Source organism: Epinephelus fuscoguttatus, linkage group LG24, assembly GCF_011397635.1.
Source record: "Epinephelus fuscoguttatus linkage group LG24, E.fuscoguttatus.final_Chr_v1".
In the NCBI taxonomy this organism is placed as follows: Eukaryota; Metazoa; Chordata; class Actinopteri; order Perciformes; family Serranidae; genus Epinephelus; species Epinephelus fuscoguttatus.
In genome coordinates this window covers 12,185,737-12,210,417 of record NC_064775.1, presented here as the reverse complement: position 1 = coordinate 12,210,417, position 24,681 = coordinate 12,185,737, and the positions used below count along the sequence as shown (strand labels likewise).

Genomic DNA, 24,681 nt, shown 5'->3' with positions numbered 1-24,681 from the left:
TATTCAGAATTGTGTGCAGGCAATCTGGGCCGACACTCTGAATCATAGATACGCTCTGAATGCTGCATAGAGCTCCTTTAAGTATAAGGGAGTCAGGTGTTGGGTGTTTGATGATATTTGGCAGTATTTGGTCCATTAACTGTCAAGTTTATGGAGAAAATGACAATTCTTTCAAATCACACAAAGACAGAACTTCCTGCAAATGTTTTATTTCTCTTAACCATCAAATACAGGGTTCACTGAAGCTGCAGAACATTTACCCAGTCTATGATTGAACATTAAGTTACCTAAAAGTAAGTTTTAATGGAGGACCGCAAACAAATGCAACAAGTAAAAAAAAAAAACCTCCATTCTTGCAGAAACATTTTTGGGTGTCACTACTTTTCAGTGTCAGAGTCAGCAATCTTGTTCTGACTTTTATGTCCAATCTAATTAATCGTTATTCAACGCTCCCATACAGCAGCTTAATAAAGTGTATAAGACAACTGCAGCCATTGCAACTGCAAAGATGCCTATCCCCAAAGGCCTTCCTTGGCATGCTTTGAATCATGTTTGCACAGTGAATCAGCAGACAGAGAACCACAAACCATTTAATTCAGAAAACACAGGAGAAATATATGCTGTAAAAAATACTGTGTATAAAGACTGCAAATAAGCATCAAGATAAGAAGCATCAGTCGTTTCATCAATCACAAAATAGATGCCCCTCAGTGACAACTTGCCCAACAGAAAAAAAGGAGGAAAAAAAAGAAATCTGTCCGATTTTTCAGCAAACATTTGCCACAGGGAGGAAAGTGGGTCGATGTCAAACAGAAAAAGAGATGATCAGGCCGGGGCATTAGAATCCATGAGAACTGTTTCTCCATGATCAGAGAGAAGTTAGTACCTGCGGCGCTTGTTATTTGGCCCATCAAAAACTCCCCCTACTGGACTCCCCCTACCAAATCCTGGAGCAGGTCCAGCTTGAGGGCCCAATGGCTGCTGCTGCTGCTGCTGCTGCTGCTGTTGCTGCTGTTGCTGCTGCTGCTTTGGGGACTCAACTTCTGGTCGCCCCCCCATTGATCCACCCTGTGGGTATCTATCATTTCTCTGTGGTATCTTGGGGTCAGTGTGTCAAAACAGACAGGAATGGTGGGAAATCAAAATAACAATTGTATGACAGGCACGGAAGCGTGTTTTGGCATCAGACACGAATACAGTGTTTCCAGAAATGGAGTTGTCAAAGTTCATCAGTCAGGGTTTAGTTTGATCCAAGAGTCGCCATCCATGAGTACCAGGAGAGTGGTGAACCAAGCAGACAAAAGAAGAGAAAGGAAGAGGACTATTAGTTAAGCCTACAGTTTTAAGGTCAATTAGATTTTTTTTTATTTAAATGGGAGGTTTTTGGTTTTTTTTTTTTTTTTTTACTTCTGCTTCAAAATAAAGGTTCTAATGAATGCCTATGCTCAATTTCAATTCTTTTTAATGTAGTAATTCCTCAGGGTGTGTGTCCACATAGCATTTTTCTTTGGCAGAAAAGCAGTGGGAGGGCGCTGGGGAGTGATTCATCCCAGCACTACACAAAAAAAGCACTCCCAGCGCTTTTACTGACGTTCTATGGTGCGTGGGTTTTGTTTCTATGACAACGCTGGCCCCCTTTACACCTGGAATCAACATGTGTTATTTGCGATCGGACTGCAATCGGATAGCGCCTGACCACATACATTTATAGCTGGTATTAATATGCATCTCTGGTGTCCACATCCAGATCTGTTTGCTGTCCGATCACACTCCATTCTGCTGAAGTCACATCCTCCTCTTCTTCTTCTGCAAACATTTCCAGCAACAGACTACAAAGTCATATACTATGCGCCGCAATAACAAGAAGATGTTAGCCGCCCATGAAGTCATGTTATTGTATGGACACTTTTGTCGAACCAAATGGAGAGCAGACACTTCGTCTTACCGTGACTCCATCCTTGGCTATCATCCGTGTTTTCTTTTTCTTGGCAGTCTCTACCCGGAGAGGGCTGTTGTTGTTGTCTTCTTCCTTGTTCCTGTGTCCAGCTGGCGCACCTCGCTTACGTTTTTTCACCCACGGAGTTGTTGCATGTGGATTGGAGACGCATTTACATTTACACTTGTGTTCGATGTGGTCACAATGCATCCCTGACCACCTTCAGAAGTGGTTTGGCAGATTGGATAACAATCTGTCCTCAATGCGTTTCGAGTGTATTTACACCTATACTTTCATGTGGTCAAGAGCAATCCAATTGCAATCCGATCACAAACTGTGACAGTTTCTGACTGACGTATCAAACAGCTTGGGAGAGACTGTAGCTAAAGGAGTGACACTGACAACACCTGCACCTTTCTGGAAAGTGTCGAGATTTTTAAGTGAGTGTAAAGAGTGGCCGCACAAAAAAGCTTGAGTGTTCTGAACACTGGGATTGGGAACAACTAAAAAAAGATGGTGGCATTCAGAAAAAAATGCAATGTGGACACAGGCCCTTAGAAGCCAAATTACCTTCATTTCCTAAACAGACTGTTTGAATGATATTGTTATTAGGCAATGTTTTTCACATTCTATAAAGACAGCGGCTCTGACATCTTAGATGTACTAATTGCGAGATAAGCTCAATTTATTTTTCCTGATACATTACCATGGCTCCATTCTCTGACATCAATGGTGTCCCCATGTTTGCGGTTCCCTCTTGGCCAATGGCTCCTCCCCTTCCACTCATGCCCATCATTTGACCCTGGTTACCACTGGGCCCTGGAGAACCCTGGTTAAAGCCATCTACACGCAAAACAACGGAGCACTGGTTTGTCATTTGGTGGGTCAGTGTAATGTACGCAATGCCCCACAACAACTGTGAGAGCTAAATGCTACAACTAATCTCAATGACTTCAAGGCAAATGTTAACGTTGGCTTTTGGTCAAAAGCTAATATGATTATTTGTCATCTGATAAGGACTACCATTTAAAATTGGTATTTTGTGGCTACTCATTTAAAAAGCACACTAAATTTATCAATTTGAAGTAAAACCTCTGAAAAAAGCATTAAGCAACACCCCATTTGAATAAATATGAAACCAACACCACCAAAAACCAACGTTAATATAAAGCAGTAAACAGGTCATGTGTTATGTTAAAGAACATAATAACAGTCCCATTTTACAAATACAAAAGAGATTGTGTAATTAACGATGAGAGGTTCTAACTTTGACAGCTAAACATCTTTTGCTTACTAAACCTTGGATTGCACATCATCTTCGTCATGAAGTATACCGAGTAGTAAGGAAAAAACCTTAGACCATTTCAAAAAGCAGTCAGACCAGCACAACATCACAGGTTTAATCCCAATCAAACACAAACAACTGAATCCTCCGCTATCACACAGATCTATGAACTACAGAAAGATATTAAATGTAGAAAAATACTGCAATCTGATGACTGATGCGACCCGTACACAGCATGGACAAGCGAGACAAAAAATCTTACATGCCGATACCAAACAGGACTCTAGACTGAGACCAGAATGGTCACATATGCAACCATGTGTGCAAGTTAAAATTTCATGTGGTTACATCCATGCCAGTGCATGATGATGATTATTACTGTTGTCCCCACCAACACATGGTGCCCTACAGTGCATGCAGCCAATGATGCGTGTGCACACCATGACTACATACACTGCAGACTGAAGTCTAAAGCCACAAACAGTGACAGCAGGTCCACCAAGGGGTTGAACGCACATCACCACATATACGTCTGGTGTATGAAATATCTGTATTATTATCACTATTCTGGATTTTTACAAACGATGACAAACCCATCACATCTCTCACCCATGTCCAGGCACATCTCACTCCCTCTTCCTCCACTTGCAGTTTACACACTCATACAACTGAGGCTACATCTGATAACCACTATAAGTAACAGCAGAATGCAGCAGAAACACTGAGTGGTTTTGCAACTGAAGTCTAGAGGACTGTGCTGTTTATTATAAATTCAGTAATATCTGCGGCCTTATGGCTATTACCATGACGTGTAAGCAATCAGGTAGTGCTTTGGGCAGGACACTGAGCAAAACTGAACAGTGAGGACTACCACAGACAGTGGCTGCATCAGAGCCAAAGTGGCATATTTCTAAATTAATTTATTTAAATAGCCATCAGGGGAAAAAAGATTTAAAGAATAGTAATAATAACCAAAAAAAAGGGCGTGACCAAATCTTGTGCTGGTGTGACCAAGTGAGGAAGGTGGTAGCACCAGTGTTATCCATGGAGAGGCAGTCTGCCACACATCATTTGAACCGAAAGTACAAGCAGCCGAGTGGGAATAACTGTTCACATAAGCCTTCAACTAAAATTCAGAGTCAGAGATAAGAAATTTTTCACACTGACGATAACTCCACTTTGTGAAAATAACTGTCGACAGAATGCTGCACATTCCCCACCACTGGCAGTTAGTTTAATTTAAATAAACACAAGAAGTTTGTGCTCTAGAGAAAGGATCAGCACTCAGTGAAAAACCTCCTAAGCCCTATGATAAGCTATTATGGCAAGGCTTAACTATACAGACCAGTGAGCAGTGATAACTAACATGTCTTTGGGGTCATCAGGTGGAAATCTCCTTTCACCAGTGTTTCGTCTAGTTGGTCCCACAACACCTCCAGGAGGCTAGACAGTGATCTCTGGCGTCCCAAAGACACTCCCCTAATGCCAGGTCTCATTGCTCCCCACACCAACCCAATAACCTCCTTTACCTTACTTACACATGGCTTTCTCAGCCCAAACAGCACTGCCACCTTCGACAAACCCAGGCTCCGTACATGCGAGCTCCAGGTAGAGACAGTGCTGATACTATCTTTCCTAGCACATTCACCATACTCTATTTCACACGCTACATAGCATAACTCCAACATAAGCTAAAGTTAAAGGAGACAGATAACTCACAGGATCAGCAAACACACTCACCTTGCAGCATGGTCTCAAACAAAAGGGATTCAAATAGGCCACTCCCACACTTAAATAACTTTCCTCTTCCTGGATTTCCTCCTGAGAGGAAGTGGATCTCTCCACCTGATCTCAAGGAGTTATGTACTCTGCTTAGTAGTTCCCCCTGCTGGCCCCCAACTGACATTATTTCTTCTCACCCAGATCCACTGGCTTGTTCTACCTGCTTCATCTGACATTTCCTTCAATGTCTTCCTCAAACTCTGTCCCGGCACTCTGAGTTCCCACAGGAGCGAGACAGCTGATCTTGCTATGAATCCCCTACACCCCACCTCCACTGGACAAATCCTAGTTTTCCATCCTTGCTGCTCAGCTTCTGCTCCTAAGTCTGCATATCTAAGCTTTTTTCTTTCATAGGCCTCTTCCACTGAGTCTTCCCAAGGAACTGTCAGCTCAATGAAATAAAAAAAAAATTGACTCACTGACTACAACACTATGTCAGGTCTCTGCTTGGTATAAACTATTTCCTGGGGAACAACAAGCTTTCCCCCTAAATCTACTTGCATTTCCTAATCACAAGCACCTTCTAGGCAGCCACACCCTTGCCTCCTTACTAACTTATCCCTTCTGTATTTCTCCCCCACACGGACAAACTGAATTTCTTAACTCCTACCCTTAACACCTTCTGAATTCACCTGTCTTCGTTTCCCTTCAATGCCTGCAGCTAAACATTTCAACACCTGGTTATGTCGCCATGTATATCAGCCTTGTGACAAGCTAACTTGACAGCCTGACAAAATATGCTTTAAGGTTGCAGTACCTGAACACAATGGGCATGATGGGTCCCCATTTACCCACAGTTTCAGGTTCTGGGGGGTTGGTAACACATCATATGTAGCCCCTACCAGGAATCTAATACGATTCTCCTCCATACTCCACAGGTCCCTCCAACTAAGCTTCCTCTTCTCTACACTTTCCCAATTCAACCACTGTCCCTGTTTAGCCTGGGGCACTACCTTTGCACCCCTTAATATCTCCTCCTGTCTACGTATCTGTTCCACGACTAGCTTTCTTTTATCTTTGAGACCTGCTTTATTCCATACCAGTTTGCCTGAGCCAAGCCCCAGGCCTCCCCAGCCAAACTGAACATTACCTACAATAGATTAAAATAACATCAATACCAGTACAATCCAATCAGCCATTTTTTAGAGGCTGTAAACTGTTGGATATTGACACTTAACATAGAACATTCAAAATATGACATGAGGTAAGAGTTTGATAAGGGTGCATTTCTGACCACCATTTTCAATACAGTCATAAAACTTGAGCGGAACAATGGAAATTAAAAAAAAAAAAATCTGAAATAACGCAACAAGTTTTAATACTTGGTTGACATGTAAACACTAATGCAATGGCAACCGACTTAGCAAATAAATCATTTCATAAAGTCAGGATGCAACTCACTGTCAACTGACTCAAATTATTACATGACTCAAACAGAAATGCCATATTTCCATCATGTTTTTCACATTGTTTTAGATCGTCTGATGATTCAGGTTGTTGGTAAATATTACTGCAGACAAAACAGCAAAGATGAAAGTTATGAGGAAATTACCCACAGTTCCTATGTCACTGTTAAAACCAAATGCTGTCATTAACAGTTTAAAAGAGAATAACTGACCCCACTCCCCAAAAACAAACATTTTAAGTAAAAACTTGTTCATGTAGATGATGTGCAATCCTCGGTTACAATCTGTGTATGAAGAGCCATTGTGATTTCCCCACTATCTGCCCCACATTATAGACTCAAACCTCAGTCCCTGGCCCCTCATCCTGCACTCAGACAGTTTTGAAGTTTTTATTTCTGATCAAAGTCGACAGACATTTGTCCTAACTTCTTGTCTTTAATTATTTCCAGCCATAATTCACTTTAAAATTATAAAAAGTGCAAAATGAAGAATAACATTGAAGGCCACTGCAGCTAAAAAATATTATGTGTAAATTCTTAGAATACAATTTGCACTTTTATCACTTGCTTCTGAAAAGAAAGTAAGAAAGTATTATGCAATCTTATTTCAAATCTGCATACAAGTGAGGATAAGAGCTCAGGGACCAAATATTTCTCCAACTATAAAACCTCACCCCAACTTAAACAACCCCGTTCAGTGCACTGTATATTCTGTTAGTATGTACATTATGTTGTCATGTGGAGTATTATGGTTTTTGTCTCCTTTGTACTGCATCCCATGTGAGTCCATTTACACCAAAAGGGAGTCAAAACATACAGCACGTGTAGTATTACTTTAGTCGTTCAAAAAAAGGAGCCACTTGGGATGCAAGAAAAATAATTATAAATGAAATTAAGGCAGTCATAATTCACTCATCATCGTGATTTGTTCTGGTTAACCAGTCTTTACACAGTCATGCCCGTACCTCCCATATTAATGGCTCCACGAGGGCCCAGCTCACCCACTCTCATTTCCTGTTCTCTCTGGAAGAAGTGAAGAAGAGCCTTCAGAACAAAACTCTGCTAAAGTACAAATCTTCAGGGGATAGGCTGTCTTACAACACTCACACAGTGTTCTACACAAAACTGATGACAGCCACACAAATTGCCCACGGCTCATGGGGACTTAATTATTACGCTTTATCACTGATGGAAAAGGTGAGCTTAAGGTTCAGCCTCAATGCTTATTTGCTTCCATTTAATATCTGGCAAGGCAGAAACATTTTTCATCTTCTTGCTAGTCTGGAGATTTACTGTTTACAGACAAGCTTATTGCAATCACAATGCAAATCTCATTTGCAAATTGAGGCTTTTAATCAAATCTGGAAATATGCAAGCACATCTTAAAATAATAAGCCATAAAATGGGCTTCATGCTTTTTGTTGTTTCATTTAAAAGCATTTATTCTGTCAGCCTCTAGACCAAATCCAAACTAAAAGTTATGTCAAAACTCTTTAGAACATTCACCAACATTCACACAGGGCCCTGACACACCAAGTCTAACTAGAAATTTGTAAGAACAAAGACCTTCTCTATGAGTTGCAGATAAAGACATAGCAAAGACTGCAGCTAAACACCAGCATGCAAGTATATTCTTCACCGTTTTTGTCAATGTTATACTTGTTAAAAGATTTTATTTTACTCTTGAATACATTAACTGTACCAACTAGCAACTATTGTTTTGCATTGCTATTGTCAGCCCAAGGCCTTTGCTTCTAAGGGAATAAAAGGTAATGCAAAAATAAAAAAGATTAACTGCACTAAATCTGTATCAGAAGCAAAAAACAGCTGACAATGGTTGAATATCGTTAATGGTGCCACACATAACACAGCTGCTGAGTGGCACCCATTAGTTTGGTGTTTCAGGGCCCAAACACAAAAAGTAGACACTCCATCATCTGTTCATTCATACGTCATCTCACAAGAAGCACAACTTGGGATTCAATTCATTCACACAGAAACTAACACACAGTCCTTTCTCTCTGTTTCACACATACCAACACATACACAAGAAAATGAATACAATTCAACAATAACAGATTTCACTGACCTGGACTGAGTCTGCTTTAGGATTAAAGCTTTTAGTAAAAACAACCCAATTAAGCATCGAGACAAGGCTTAATTCAACTCAGTGAAAGCAGCTGGACATCAAGTTATAAACTTACTATACTAAGCACAAAAAGTAAGGAAATTTGTGTTTGGTAGATTAATTCTTTGTTGTAACCATGCTTATACCGTTGAAAAGCCTGTTTATTTCCTTTTTGTGGGATGAGCAGCAGAGCTGAGTATGTGGGTTGCGCCCATGAAAAATTAACAAAATCTTGTCTGCAAATGCCAAACAGCCTTTTATTGCTGTTGACTCTTGTTTGGTATTGTTTGGTGGATTGGATGATTGAAATCTGAAGAAACAAGACATATTGACAATTTAACAATTTACTCATTTAACAAACAGGAGCCTCAGTAGCGTGTGGAAGAACCGTACACAGCCACAACAGCCTGGCACCTCCTCCTCATGCTGGTCACCAGCCTGGTCACACACTGGGGTGGGATGGCATCCCATTCTTGTGCTGGTTGTGTTGGTCACTCTGGCATGAACAACACGCCCAAGATGATCCCACCTCAATGGGGTTGAGGTCAGGACTGCTGGCAGGCCATTCCATCCTCTCCATTCCCAAATTCTGGAGGTCCGCCGCACACCACCACACTGCCTCCACCAAAAGATGTTACTCTATCGGTGCAGCAATCAGCAAAGCATTCTCCTCTACACTTTGACTCTACGATCCAACTGCCGTAGGCAGAATCTGGACTCATTGCTGAACATAACATTCCTCCACATGTTCAGGTTCCAGTGCACGTGTTGCCGACACCAGCACAGATGGGCCTGAGGGTGAAGGGCAGTCATAGCAGGCCTCTTAGCAGCCCTGTGAGACCCGAGACTGGCTGCGTGCAGTCTGTTCCCGGTTGTCTGGGCAGAGAGCTGTCGGCCATATCGTCCTGCAAACCTTGATGGCAAATCTGTAGAAGACTACCTACGGTTCCTAAGTGGTGACAGGATGAGGAAACTGTCTTCTTGGGGTGCCGTCTTCTTGGGACGCCCACTTCGCGGCCTGTCTCTGACATCCCCTGTTATATGGAACTTGGCCTTCAGTTTGCAGATGGTACTAGGGCTCACTCCAAATAATGCCACAACTTGGTTTTGCAGAACACCAGCTTGAAGTTGCTCTATCGCACGGGCCCTATCCAGATCAGGCAAACATGGCATGCCTATTCTTGGAGCAGACACCAACTGACCACTGTAGCAGGGTCCATGCTCACAGATGCTGATTGGCACCTGATTGTCTGCAGCTGGGAGTACCAGAAGCTCAAAACAAGAGTCAATTTTAACAGCAAAAAAAAAAGTGTTTGGCATTGGCAGAGAAGAATTGGCAAATTTTTCATGGGCGCAACTCATATACACAGCTCTGCTGCTCATCCCACAAATGCATGTTCCCAACAAATATGGCATTATTTAAAAGAGAAATAAACAGGCTTTCCAATGGTATAAGATTTATTGCCAAGAACATTGTTACAACAAATAAATAATCTACCAAACACAAATTTCCTTACTTTTTGTGCTTAGTTTAGATCTGGTCAATAAATGTTTTACTAATGTATACATTTTCACCATCTTATCACAGATTGAAGTGGTGAAATGTAGCTGTAGCCCATCTCTCCATTCTAAATGGCTTTTATGTTCTTTATTGTGAAGGTAGAATATATAGACATCAAGATCATATTATTATCACATTGCAGGGTATGCAAGTTTAATTTACTGCACCAACACTATACAGTCACAGCAACAGTAGAATTGGTCCCACACATACAGAACTTCATAAGAAATGGGAAAATGTGTTAAATTACTGCAAATGCTGTGAAGCTCAACCTCAGTATACTTCATGTACTTACCTGTTAAATTCTAAATATGTTGCTATTACAATAAGAAAAGTGGTAATCTAAAAGTGATGCCTGACCTGCAGCTAATATAAGCCCTAGATGGCAGCGGATACCATTTATATCCTGGAAGTCATCACGCTTTCACAAAAATCCTCCTGGCAAGCAATAATCACAAACTCGAATTATACTAGAAACAGCAGGTCAGCACTTTTATCTTAAGTAGATATGAATAACATGAAGGAGTTCTATTCTTGTTGTCATATTCAAGTTATTTACCAACACTTGTAAAATAGAACTTAAAATCAGGATAGCTAAGGAAGCTAATGTAGAGTTCATATTATTACTGTTCAGTAAATGAAGTGCATTAAGTGTAATTATTTGCAAAGTTCTTCTGTATGACAGAACACACATGCCCCACTCAATTAAGAAAAATAATAAATACAAATGTAACTTCTCATGTGCCCTACTTAAAACTATGTGTTTATTGGTAAGACTACTTGTTGGCTTTATTAGTCAACTGAGTGAAGACAGACTACTTTGGTTTACGTTGAGGACAGTAAGCCACTGTACTGGAGTCAGTACAAATTGAATGAATGGTCCTTGATGCAAGTTCTAAGCGTGTGCGCGTGTTTCATACATGTAAAGATGCAGACTCCAACAGGACCTCTAAACAGAGCAAAGGATTTGAAGAGAAAAGTTATAACATAGAAATCAACAACATGGCACACCAACAGACACTCATACGGACGATAAAGACTTGTAGAATTCACTCAAACTTTGCTTTTGATCAAATAAATCCCGTAAATTCTGCAGATTACGTGATGGCTTTCCATCACCAGAAATCTACTTTCTTACCTTATTGTTTCTTTGATATATTGCATAATTTCAATGTAAATGTCCCCTCAGGCCAGAGATACATTTGCTTTTTCACCACACATTCGCGTAGACAACCAGCTGTGTCAGAATGGTTCACATTCTTACTGATGTAACTGGAGGATTCCACTAGGGGGCACTGTTAAAAGGATATTTTGCCGATTTTTAACCAGTTCTGTGTCACCGTGGTGTGAGGAGTGTGTGCTTGTGTTGCCCCTGTGCCAGCAATGCTGGAAACATCCCACCTGTACCGTGAGCTAAAGTTTTAAATACTGTCTATTGAAGCCTTTATAAATAATTACAGTTTTAATACGTTAGGCATTTAGTTAAAAGGTGTAAGTTTACATCTTCTGAGACAGCTAAGCCTGTCATTTGTGAGTACACATGGTCTGAGGCAGTTCTGTGTTCACAGAGAAGGAGCAAATTCAGATTAGAAAACACTGAATCCCAGATTTCTACAAAAACATTCGTACACGTTTTAAGCACAGATTTGTGCGTATGCTCTGTTTCTGAATAAGGCCCACTATGACAATAGCCAGTATGGTTCTATCTTTCTACCAATACTGCCTCTACCGTTCATGTGCATACTGCATTTTCTGGATGCGTTGCATTGATTTCTGACACGCACAACCAAAGCTCCAAACAGATGCAGGATACTTGAGGCAGCTGTCACAGGCAAACAAGCATGTGGTCAAACGAGATATATCTCTGGCCTAAGCTAACACTTGACAGCTCTTGCTCGAAAAATTGATTTTCCAGGAAACACTAGAAGAAGGTCGTAAATATTTTAAGTGTGACAGCAAAACTATACACTCTACACTCATCCACATAAATCAAGCTAAATTGATTTTGTTTCCTTATTCTATAAATATCTCTTGGACTTGCTGTTTGTATTCATATATCCAACCACGTTCCTGTCCTTTAAATAGCGTCCATTTCTAATCAAGATTAACATATAAAGTCGGCAATGCAAGAGAAGTTTAGTGCCTGACTTTTGAGACAGAAATGAACACTCACTGAAGAAAACAATAATTCCTTGGACTTACAGGAAACAACTACAGCAGGTGTACAGCTACATCAGAGCTTAAAAAGAAAAACAGATTATAGGACAAAGATGAAGAAACTACACATTAGACTGTTGAGTCCAAAGCCATAAAGCTATTTATGGCAGCTCATCACTGATCTTTGATTATGATCTTACATTTGTTTAACTTTTATTGGTTCAAAGGGTGGTAACAAAGGCAACACCTGTACAATATAATGTGAAGCAATACAATAGCCCTGCAACTACTGCTGCTGTTTTGAAACTTTCAGTGATACATTTCTCCCAACCTTTTGAGGGAAAACTGACTCAGGACCTAAATTCAACATCTTAAGCCTCAGAGACGTGACATTTGACATGGAGCTATTGTGATGAATTTCTTTACTTTGTGTCAGGCAGTGTGAAAATGGGATGATTATAACAATAAAAACATTTCTAATAAAGAAACAGTGCAAGTGAAATAATATAATACCCATGCTGAGTGTGGGTGTTTGTCCTACTGGTGTGTAGTTTCACACAATGACATCAAAAAGATGGAAAATATTGTCTCTACAGACGTTACTGAAACCTGATATGACACTATGAGGAAATTAGAAATTCCTGCACAGCAACACAATTCAGCCAAGCTGCTGTTTAAAAGGTAGGAAATGCTACTGAATCAAAAGAGCATACCTAACCAAAACTGGGCTCTGGACCATGGTAAAATTTTTACGCATTTCTTCAAACTTTTTTTTTTTTTTTTTTGGCAGATCATTCTTGGTGGTACTAAAGTTTAAAATTGTTTTTCCAAGATTTGTCTTGATGAAAAAAAATTATAGCCTCAAACTCAAAGAAGCAACAGATAGCATTTTTCTCTAAATATATCATTATGAAAATAATGTGGGTTGCACAGGGTAGTATACACAGTAAAATCAGACTATCAGCATTTACATAGGTTACTTTGTGGCTTTGCAATCTTTGCAATAAGCTTCTGCCACCAGTGCCGAAATTTCGCGGAAAAAAAATCTGCTTTACGGCAGGAAACGTGTCATATATTGCGAAATTGGCCGGTCAGCCAATCAGGGACTGGAGCTGGTCCTTATGAGGAGTTGGGTATGAGATAGTTGAGTCACGAGCACAATGGCAGACGGACAAAGTTTGGAGACAAGTGAAAAACGGCCTAGCAAAAGAAAACAAGCTCCTCTGAGGAGGCAGAAGAGCAAAAAGGAGAGTGATAAAAGAAGAGGAAAAACAAGAGTAAACCTCAGTCAGACGTTCAAGAGATGGAGGGAGCTCCGTGACCAAAGAGGCTTCAAAACCGATGTCCAGATAGCTTTCTTTCTAATGGATCAGTAAGTAACACGGCTAAATGTTAGCTAGACGAGAGAGGACTGTACTGTACTGGCTGCTAGTTCATTCCTAGCTGGCCAGCATTGCAAATCGCCGCAACCAGGGACTGGGTAGCGAGTGTTGGTCGGCTGACATCCTCGTTGCCATTCTACGGCAGCCCTCGGACAGTGACACCCCCTCCCTTCCTTCTGTTCTCTTCTCACGGAGAGAGCTATCAACGGACATTGCCCAGCTAAGTTACATTTCCCATTCAATTTGAGCTCCAATCGGCCGCATCGTTTCAATAAGGTACCATTTATTCTAGAATCGGGACTGTTTACATGTGCATATTGGTATAATTCCACTGTGTCTACTGTTGTTTATACTGATACTGTACATATTGGTATAATTAACTGTGAGTTGTTTGTACTGGTACTGTGCATTCTGGTATAATTATTTGCATCACTATTTGTTTTATCCTCAGATAAATCTGATAATTGTTGCTCAGTCTCTTTACTCATTTATTCAGTAGCGTGTCCATACACCTTCTCATTCTACATATACAGAGAGGTATACTGGTGGCTTTACAGCCTACATTTTATTTAATTTAGAGAGTCTAATAGAGTCATATTATTGATTATCTCTGATCCCCACGGTCAATTTGGTCGTTGCGACAGTGCGATGCAACACCACTGACACAAGGTGGCGCCAAGCAAAAAAAAAAAAAAAACCTGTTGCCTCTTTAAAACTGCTGGAAAAATATAAAACTTTGCAGCTGCTGTAATGTTAACCTGGAGAAGAAACAGTTAAAATAAGAACACTATACAAGCTGTTGACATCCATTTCACACTATGGTACACGTACTGTATACTATGATAATTTTGGTATTCTATGGCAAACATGTTTAACCCTTTGAACTATGCAGTAGAAATGGTCTGTCAGTGCCTACATTGGTATTTTTGCTTATTGAGATGTCTGTACAACCGAAGCAAAAGGTTTATAAGTCAATAAACTAGAATAATTGATAAAAGTATTGAAAATGTCATAAAAAGTACAAAAATTGGATATGTTTTTCCATCAGATTTTACAAAATTAATACAAAAAAAAATCCAAATGATTTTAGACATAGAGACACAAGGAAAATATTTCTTAACACTCCATAAATTATTTATAATATGTACATTATTTAGTTTTGAGATATGCTCATATTTATGAAGAGTAAAATAGCATTGTGATAAATGTATCATTCATTTCATGATGCTAGCGTGCGTAGCATAGCACAATGATGCCAGTATGAGCTAACACAGGATTATGCAAACAACAATCTCCTGCAGCTATTATAGGAAAATTCCTGGGGAAATTCTGGTGAAATGTGTTTGCGCCACATATAAGATAAGGTATCATAAGGTAATGTCGGGAAAAACAGAAGCCTTCGCTTTCCGCTACAAGAAGAATGAATAATCTAGCTGTTATGGATTTTATGTCTGATTGAACAACAACCTCCCGTTGCCATTATGGGGAAATTCTGGCGTAATTACTGCAAAATATCACTTTTTCACGGCATATAAAGTCAGGTTACATAAGGTCATGATTCGATGACAGGGAGGATAGAAGCTAGGGCTGGGCGATAAATCGATTTTATCGATTAAATCGAAAATTATAGTTTAGGTTGATTTGTTTTAATGAAAATCGAGTTTCTCTTTAACATCTGCCACCGACGCTCCCCGCTGGGCTCCTGTAGTTCAGAGTGGGCTCACTCTGCTGCGTGCTTGATACACAAACATCATGGCAGCGAGCGGGGAAGGACTCGTTCCCAAGAAAGGGAACAAGGGCAATATAATGGTGGGGGAAACACTGCTGTATGATGAGAAAGGGGCCCAGTAGAAAGCGATCACGGATGCAGTCGCGATGTATCTTGCAAGAGATATGGTGCCCATATTTATCGTGGAAAAGCCAGGGTTTATTCACATGCTGAAAGTTTTGGAGCCCAGGTACGTTCTACCAGGCCGCAAATATTTTTCTGAAAATTGACTTTAAGTAGAGGGGGAAAATCGATTTAAATCGTGAATCGGATTTGTTGTGAAAAAATCTAAGAGTTTTTTTAGGCCATATCGCCCAGCCCTAATAGAAGAAGCCTTAGCTTTCTGCACCAAAAAGAATGAATACTCTAGCTATGATGGTTTTTATCTTAGATGTATTTAAACAGGATCATGCAAAATACAATCTCCTGCAGCCGTCCGCTAGAGGTACATTTTAAAGAGGTTAAAATACTACATAATGTATTTCTACTTTCAGTGTGTGCTTAGGTGGTGTTCAAAGTAGGGAGAAAGGTTGTGTATGCATTTGTAGAATCATAACTTGTTAACCCAACAACTTTTGTTTTACTGTTTAATTGATTTGAAGTCTTGATAACAGGTGTGTGCACACTACTATAATATGTAAAGTGTAAAAGGACTGGAACTGGACAAGCTTCAGTGTAGTACTTACAGAGTATATGCAGGAATCCTGAGGTTAATTTCAATACCTTTTTAAGACTTTTTTAAGACCTTCCAAAAAACCAAAAAACTTCAAGCTGTCGTTAGCAGCAACGCATCTTTAACTTACTAAACAGCTGTAGTCTGCAATTAAATCTGTGGAGCACAAACATACAACAGAACTCAGATAAAATGAGAAGGAATAAAGCTTGAAAGAATAAATTAAACCAAAGGCAGGTTTATTAAAATACACCTTAGGTCATAACAAGTAACACAGCTCTACAGCTCAACATCAACTATTCAAGGCCAACTTGCTGAAAACAACAACCTTATGGCTAGCCCCTTACATGTGGGATTTAGGGCTGACCCAAAAAATTCGGAGCTTCGAAGCTTCAAAAATTTTTTTTTTTCCCCGAATATTCGGCCTTTTTTTTCCTCCCATTTTTTTGGGGGACCTTGAACGCAACACTAATTATGCTGTCCGTTTACGGTTGATTTTTTTCCCCTTTAGCCATATGTAAACTCAAAGAACGAGAAGCAATGTCTGTTAGGCATGTAAGATTTCATGCTCCAGTTCCAGTTTGTGTTTTTAATTGATTGATTGTTTTTGGTTGGTTATTAAAAAAGAAAACATCTCCGACAAAAAAATAGAAAGCCCGACATGCAATGAATGGAGATCTATTATCCTGCTTGAACACAGACGGTTAAATTCTTTCAACAATGTGACTCAAAATAATGATAAAATAGATGTTATTGATGTAAAATAATGGTGACATTTTCCACCGGTCCGCTGCGCTCTGAGTCTGGTGTCAGTGACACATGCTGCTCTGAGTTGCGCATCTGTCTGCTTGCGCTGCAGTGCGCGCCGAGGGTTTTAAATTTTAGTGTTAAATCAAAAGTTAAACACTACTTATCAGCAACCAGAAGTGTTTTTAGTTTGTGAATATTTTTATCTTAATTCTAGGATTGCAAGAAACTACCTTTTCACCATAATTTTTAAGTTATTAACTTTTTAGGATTTTTTTTTTTTTGTTCAGCCCCCACCCCGAGTGGCAGTCCGAGTGTGTCTACCTTAGGACTGTCAAAGAATATTCTAAATTCGAATTTGGAAAAAAAAAAAAAATGGACCTTCGAATGTGAAAATTTCTATTCGATTGTGGAGGGGAAAAAAACATCATGGCACCTGTCCTCTTTGCGAGTGTGCGTTGGCCTAGGCCACTGCACTGAACGCACTGCATAGGCCACACCGCCCGCAGAAGTGCTGTGAAGCGCAGTGCGCCGAAATTCTCGCGCGAGCCAGAGCATGTGGATGACACACCATCTGCGCCGGTTAACATGGGTGCCGAAAGGAAACTGGCTGCGCTTCGAGGCTATTCGCAGTGCTTCCACGGGCAGTGTGGCCTGACGGGTCAGAGAGGGGGGGCGAGAGAGAGATCCGCGGTCCTTTATAACGTAATGTTATAGATAATTGTTTTATGTCTTTTAATGTGTAGGTATGTAAATGTTTTCAAAAACGTTTATGTTGAAATAAATATACCTACAAGTAGTTATGTTTCCTTGTATTAATACAAGTATGTTTCCTTGTGTTAGTTTGTCCTCTTGTGGACATAATGCGAAAAAAAAAATATCGAAGGGTTCAAACCTATGAGTTATTTTTAGAAGGACTATTCGAACATCATTTTTGAGCAATTTTGACAGCCCTAGTCTACCTACACATCCTTGTTTGTAATAATTGCGAGGAGGAAAATACATTCATGGATACTTTTTGTCAAAGCTTGAATGCCAAGAAAATGTAATACTTCATAAAATCGCGATTAAGACTTTTTAATACTTTTTAAGGGCCTTAAGTTTCCAACATTTGATTTATCAACTTTTAATACTTTTTAAGACCCCGCGGACACCCTGTATACGCATTCCAGTTTTACTCACATTGTCCAGGTAGTTTGGTTTGAAGCCATCTGGGTGGCGTCTCAGGTCCTCCTGTTCCCTGTGTCTCATCATCTCCTCCTCTCTCCTCCTCCTCTCCTCTTCATGCCTACATCCGGGGAGAGTAAAGAGGGAAATGAGGCAAAAATAAAAATACAAATCTCAACAGCTTTCTCACTATGCCCTGAGGCATTGCTCAAAAACGGACACACACCTCATCTCTATTTGCTTTCGTCTTTGCAGCTCCTGGTTGCGGAGTTCTTCCAGCCTCCTCAGCTCCTCCTGACGTCTCATTAGATCTGACAGAAGACCATATAAGTAAGAGACTGGCAGAGGAATGGATATATGTACAGTACAGGCCAAAAGTTTGGACACACCTTCTCATTCAATGCGTTTTCTTTATTTTCATGACTATCTACATTGTAGATTCTCACTGAAGGCATCAAAACTATGAATGAACACATGTGGAGTTATGTACTTAACAAAAAAGGTGAAATAACTGAAAACATGTTTTATATTCTAGTTTCTTCAAAATAGCCACCCTTTGCTCTGATTACTGCTTTGCACACTCTTGGCATTCTCTCCATGAGCTTCAAGAGGTAGTCACCTGAAATGGTTTCCACTTCACAGGTGTGCCTTATCAGGGTTAATTAGTGGAATTTCTTGCTTTATCAATGGGGTTGGGACCATCAGTTGTGTTGTGCAGAAGTCAGGTTAATACACAGCCGACAGCCCTATTGGACAACTGTTAAAATTCATATTATGGCAAGAACCAATCAGCTAACTAAAGAAAAACGAGTGGCCATCATTACTTTAAGAAATGAAGGTCAGTCAGTCCGAAAATTGCAAAACTTTAAATGTGTCCCCAAGTGGAGTCGCAAACCATCAAGCGCTACAACGAAACTGGCACACATGAGGACCGACCCAGGAAAGGAAGACCAAGAGTCACCTCTGTTTCTGAGGATAAGTTCATCCGAGTCACCAGCCTCAGAAATCGCAAGTTAACAGCAGCTCAGATCAGAGACCAGATGAATGCCACACAGAGTTCTAGCAGCAGACCCATCTCTAGAACAAGTGTTAAGAGGAGACTGTGCGAATCAGGCCTTCATGGTCAAATAGCTGCTAGGAAACCACTGCTAAGGAGAGGCAACAAGCAGAAGAGATTTGTTTGGGCCAAGAAACACAAGGAATGGACATTAGACCAGTGGAAATCTGTGCTTTGGTCTGATGAGTCCAAATTTGAGATCTTTGGTTCCAACCGCCGTGTCTTTGTGAGACGCAGAAAAGGTGAACGGATGGATTCCACATGCCTGGTTCCCACTGTGAAGCATGGAGGAGGAGGTGTGATGGTGTGGGGGTGTTTTGCTTGTTGGGGATTTATTCAAAATTGAAGGCACACTGAACCAGCATGGCTACCACAGCATCCTGCAGCGACATGCCATCCCGTTTAGTTGGACGATCATTTATTTTTCAACAGGACAATGACCCCAAACACACCTCCAGGCTGTGTAAGGGCTATTTGACCAAGAAGGAGAGTGATGGAGTGCTGCGGCAGATGACCTGGCCTCCACAGTCACCGGACCTGAACCCAATCGAGATGGTTTGGGGTGAGCTGGACCGCAGAGTGAAGGCAAAGGGGCCAACAAGTGCTAAACACCTCTGGGAACTCCTTCAAGACTGTTGGAAAACCATTTCTTGAAGCTCATGGAGAGAATGCCAAGAGTGTGCAAAGCAGTAATCAGAGCAAAGGGTGGCTATTTTGAAGAAACTAGAATATAAAACATGTTTTCAGTTATTTCACCTTTTTTTGTTAAGTACATAACTCCACATGTGTTCATTCATAGTTTTGATGCCTTCAGTGAGAATCTACAATGTAGATAGTCATGAAAATAAAGAAAACGCATTGAATGAGAAGCTGTGTCCAAACTTTTGGCCTGTACTGTACATGCAAACAATCACATTTTCTGGATAAAAGGCAACATCCATTACGACTGTATTGCTTTTAACTCACACCATATTTTCACATTTATTAAAATCAGTTCAGGTCGTATAATCCATTCTCCCTAAAACACTATCAACTGTAGTCAATCCATCATCACAAGATATAGAGCGTCTGACTATAGCTGACATTAATCACTTAAAAAATGCAATTAAATGTTGGACAGTGTGGGCCATGTGGAGACTGCAAGACTGATGGTGTGTTTTTCTTAATGTATCTGGTGTGGTGTTCATGGTGCTTTTTTTTTTTAATGTGGTAACAAAAAATCCATACTGTTACAGCCCTAGGCACAACACACTCTGATAATGTACAAAACATCAATAACGACTTTCAGCAACATTATGACAGTCAGTCTGTAAAATCCTATGTTAACCTACAGTTGTTATCAGTCTTAACACCACAGGCAGCTAAGGTGCAGCCACTGAAAAACCTCATTGAATTAGTATTATTCAGACTTCCCATCTGAGCAAATGTGACAGATACCAAGTACACTAAAGCCCTGTTTCCACCAAACAGTAAGACACGGTACAGTTTAGTTCAGTACGCTTTTTTCTGTTTCCACTGTGAAAAGTTGTGGATGGTAGTACCAATGGAACCGTTCCTTACCATGCCCATTTTTGGTCACCCTCTTTTGGGGTACCTAGCACACAGATCTGGTACTAAAAGGTGGAGCTGTGAACATTGCACTCCATTGATTGGTTACTAAATATTCCATCAAGAGGGACTCTCACTGCAGCCTGTTTTATTTTGCCCTGAAAATGTCGGCGTGCAGCCTCATTCTGTCACAGTGAGTGGCAACAACGCTGCCCACTGTTAACAGTGGAAACGCCAGGGTCAAGGTACCATGTCTGAAGGGTTACTTTTGGTTACAGCGGTACCATACCGAAAGTGTTTGGTGGAAACAGGGCTTTAAGTTCATAATACAAAAAAGTAGCCCCACAGTCCCTACCTTGTCTCATTAACATGAGCTGATGTTCATGTTTAGCCGACTCCAGCTCAGCCTCCAGTTTCTCTTTGGCCTCTTTAATGTTCTTGTCCACCTGTTCTCTTTGCTGTTTCTCCATCTCATGCAGAGCTTTCCAGCGAGATGAGTACTCAAACTCAAATGTCCCCGGCTGAGCGAAACGTGGTTTGTGCTCTCTTTCTCTGGCAAAGAAGATGAATACAAAAATAAACTACAACTCCAGTGGTTTACAAACGGACACCTCAGATTAATATATATATATATATATATATATATACATGCCTTTGCACTCTAAGATGACTACATATTACCTCTTTACTTACTTATAGTACTTTGGAGTCTTCTGTAGCAATTTTTCAGGCTGTCCATCCTCATCATCAAAGTGCTCAGAGGGCTCCACAATGGCTGGACAAGGTGTACTAAAGGAAGGAAGGACAACACTAAATTAAATGCCTTGTGATGTTACAAGACAGCAATAGTCAGTAATGTGTTAGAAAAAGACTAAATGACTTTTTGTACAAACTTAAGATTTCAACTGATTCAGGATGAGCAGATACAGAAAGAACCTTCATTTTGCAACTAACAAATACAGAATCAAACACGTGTGCCCCTTGCAAGTTCTGTGTGTTCAGCCCTCCAAACTACTTCGACCCCTGACTCCTTACGTGGTCAGCAGCAGTGCTCCCTCTGTGCAGCGCTCCAGAGCTTTACGTGCAGATGCTTTGTTTGCAAACTCCACAAGGCCTCTCCCAGTCGAACGACCACGGTCATCTGTCACAACAATAGCCCGTTCCACTGGCCCAAACTGAGAAAACGCCTGATGGTAGAGGATTTTTTTTTTTTAGATTAAATGTCGTAAAACAGAAATCATTGAATTAAAAATGACAAACATCCCAATCCTGTTGAACTTTTGAGATTTGAAAGGTATACTATGCAGGATAGTTGGTTACTGTCTTAAACACACTTGCCACTGAAAGTGAAGGCAAAAGCCTTCTCACTCTCTTTTGGCGTTTTTAACCTATATTTGCTTTTTTTCCCCGGTCTGTGTTTCTTATATGTCTGCTGCTTACAGTCTGGCACCTGGTCACTACCTTCTAGGGTTGGGTCGGTTCTCGGTAATACAAATTCGGTTCGGTACTCTGTCTTGGACCGGTTTTTTTTTTTTTTTTTTTTGGAGACCAACCGGACCGTATACGTCAGGCCCAAACATACTCGGGCGGAATGTACGCTGATTGGACTCCACGGAAGTCCGTCCGGACTAAAAGCGGACATCCGACTTGATGCGGTTTTTCACAAAAACCGGAGCGTTTTTTTTTTCCCCCTCATACCGACCCAACCCTACTACCTTCTTATGAAGCCGCAACCTGAGCGCAGGTATAGGGGGTATTGACTTTGAAACGAGGGAACCAGGAGTGATAAAATGAGTCTCTGCTGAAAGATACACTGCCACACACTTTTGGTGGGTCATAAGGGATGATTAAGAGGGATTATTTCTGTACACATCTATACACTGTTCTGTTTTTTTTAAGAGAATCCTGCATACTATATCTTTAAAGCTCTTGTCCAGCGTACCTGTTCCAGCAGCTCATTTGTGACAGCAGGCAAAAGGTTGCGCACTGTGAGCGCAGCACCATGTGTCGCAAAGCGGACCCTCATTGGTCGATTATTCAAAATAGTCCCATCCAGTTCAGCTTTAGCAATCTCTGCCAGCGTCCGGGTTTCCTGGAAGACATAGAGTAAACAGGAAAAGGATGACGAATATGCAGTAAGGCACATTCTGGGATTCACAAAGACTGTAGAATAAATGAATTGTTATCTTCACTTAAAGCTATTTACAGTCCAGAATTCGCACCTGAGTATAAAACTTGCAGCTCTGTATTTCCTATGATCAATTAGAGTGTCACACCTAAGTTCAGACAATATGTTTCTGTATTATTTGCTCTATTAACATAGCTCTGTGTAGAAACAAGTATACTGCATTGTAATATCACAGAAGAGAGGGTAAACAAGAATTTCATGTAACCTACTATCATTTTAACACATTAAAGTGGAAATATAGGTCATAACCTAGTAATGTACTCTATAAAATGTGAAATAAATATGTTGAACCTTTCTAATTTAGAAACATATAACTGGTCACACGAAGTAACTGTTAATATTTTATTGTTAAATGATACACAGATACAGTCAAATCAATATGCACCTTGTGCTAATGCTAACATAGAAGCTAGCTCCTCTTAGTTAAGACATTTCGGTCCACATACAGAAATAGTTTAATGCAATTAAAACCAGCACACGCTGTGGTACAACAGCACACTTCAAACCCAATAAGCAGCACTTACCAGGCGGATGAAGCCGAACCCCCGGTCTCTGTTGATGAACACCTCGCTAATGTTCCCATATTTAGCAAACATGTTTTTGAACTCGTCCTCCGGGATATCCAGCGGGAGATTACCGACAAAAAGACGTGAGCGCTGGGTGAACGTCTTCTCGCCGGGCTTCCGAAAATTGGTGATATCCAGAGTCATTTCAGCCCGGGCTTCTTCGTTACTTTCCCCGGCTCCCTCCGTTTGTTCGGCCGCCGGTGACTGCTGCTGCTGCGGCGGCACTGGGCTGTCTTTGTTCGCCGGTGACTGCTCTGGGGCCGGGGAGTCGGTCCCGCGTTTGGCCGGTTGTGGAGAGTTAGAGCTCTGCATGTTCGCTTGTTGCATATTTCGGCTAGCCATGCTCGGGCAAAGCTGTTTATGTGACGTTATCTTAATTAAACTAACTTTGAAGAGAAGGCTTGAGGACCAGCGCTAGTTATGTACACCTCCCAACTTTCAAAGATGGCCGCGACGCTTCTTCTTTTTCTAATCAAGTTCCGGCAGTCTGTGCGCTAATAAAGCGTAATGCTGCCCCCCACAGGTGAGCGTTTACAATGCACCCTATATTTCAAGCCCAGAAGCGAGTAGTCCAGAAGCACGGAGAAAGTTCAGGACTCCACTTCAGACGCAAAAATAGATTTTAAAGAGTAAACCGATAGACCCACATCTGACAGCTCCCTTAGCAACGCCCTTCATGGCAACGGTTGCGCGCGCATTTGATATTTGGACCCAGCCAGGGGCATAAAGAGAACATCTGGACACTAGTTTGTGCACAGGGCAGTCTAGCAGCAATTTAAAAGCACAATAAATTACAATTATTCATTAAAGAAAGTTGATTTAGTTTAAAAAGACTAACTTATTGAATGTGATAAATCAGTTTATTCAAACTGATGGTGTTTATGGTGATGACATAAATATGTGGAGAGACTTCAAAGCTTTGACTATAAAAGAAAATGACCCAAAATCACAAATTTGGTTTAATAAAGCCTACGACGTTGGTTTGTACAGGTAAATACTCCCTCAAAAAAACTTTAATAGAGGAGGGATCTCTCTGACAGAGTGGACAGGTCATGCAATAGATGCCATATGACCAAACAGAAATAACAGTAGGAAAATCAAACTACAGAGAAAAGGAATCACAATATTAACTTTTGGTTATCAGTCAGTATTATTAATCAATCCATCCAGGAGTCACGACCCAACATTTCGACCCACTATTTGTCTTTTGCTTTAAGTTTTTGTCACTCCAGCAGTGTTCAAGTTTCTGAGGCACATGCTGAAAGCTGTCTCCATGATGGACTGGCCATCTGTCCAGATATTAGGCACATCTGTGTGCATATGCTACTTAA

At 40.7% G+C, this 24,681-nt stretch overlaps 2 protein-coding genes across 3 annotated transcripts in view; both read right to left on the bottom strand.

Moving 5' to 3' along the window:
- Positions 1-2,625, bottom strand: part of LOC125885245 (rho GTPase-activating protein 20-like) — a 40,503-nt gene extending 37,878 nt beyond the window's left edge. Inside the window, exon 1 of the mRNA XM_049570793.1 lies at positions 1,946-2,625. The gene's annotated coding sequence lies outside the window, so the exon portion shown is untranslated. The remainder of the gene's footprint in view (positions 1-1,945) is intronic.
- Positions 575-23,805, bottom strand: pspc1 (paraspeckle component 1). 2 transcript variants are annotated; one of them, XM_049570796.1, is made up of 10 exons: positions 23,309-23,805; positions 22,539-22,688; positions 21,632-21,783; positions 21,290-21,385; positions 20,952-21,148; positions 18,218-18,302; positions 18,007-18,112; positions 7,374-7,431; positions 2,643-2,779; positions 575-1,098 (listed from the first exon to the last, which is right to left on the bottom strand). In XM_049570796.1, exons 1-10 carry the CDS (start codon positions 23,690-23,692, stop codon positions 880-882), a joined length of 1,584 nt encoding a protein of 527 aa, XP_049426753.1. In that variant the 5' UTR covers positions 23,693-23,805; the 3' UTR covers positions 575-879. The 2 variants fall into 2 exon arrangements, 1 of the variants encoding a protein (XP_049426753.1); XR_007448839.1 differs by lacking the exon at positions 7,374-7,431 and having other exon boundaries at positions 958-1,098.
- Positions 23,806-24,681: the final 876 nt, after the last annotated feature.

Bases quoted from the DNA above. Each gene is read 5' to 3' on its own strand.
- pspc1 (XM_049570796.1), bottom strand. From the start codon at position 23,692: ATGGCTAGCCGAAATATGCAACAAGCGAACATGCAGAGCTCTAACTCT. The intron at 21,386-21,631 runs GTAAGGAGTCAG...TCCTTCCTTTAG, and splicing joins GGAGCACTGCTGCTGACCAC to TACACCTTGTCCAGCCATTG. The intron at 18,113-18,217 runs GTGTGTGTCCGT...CCCCGGATGTAG, and splicing joins CGAAAGCAAATAGAGATGAG to GCATGAAGAGGAGAGGAGGA.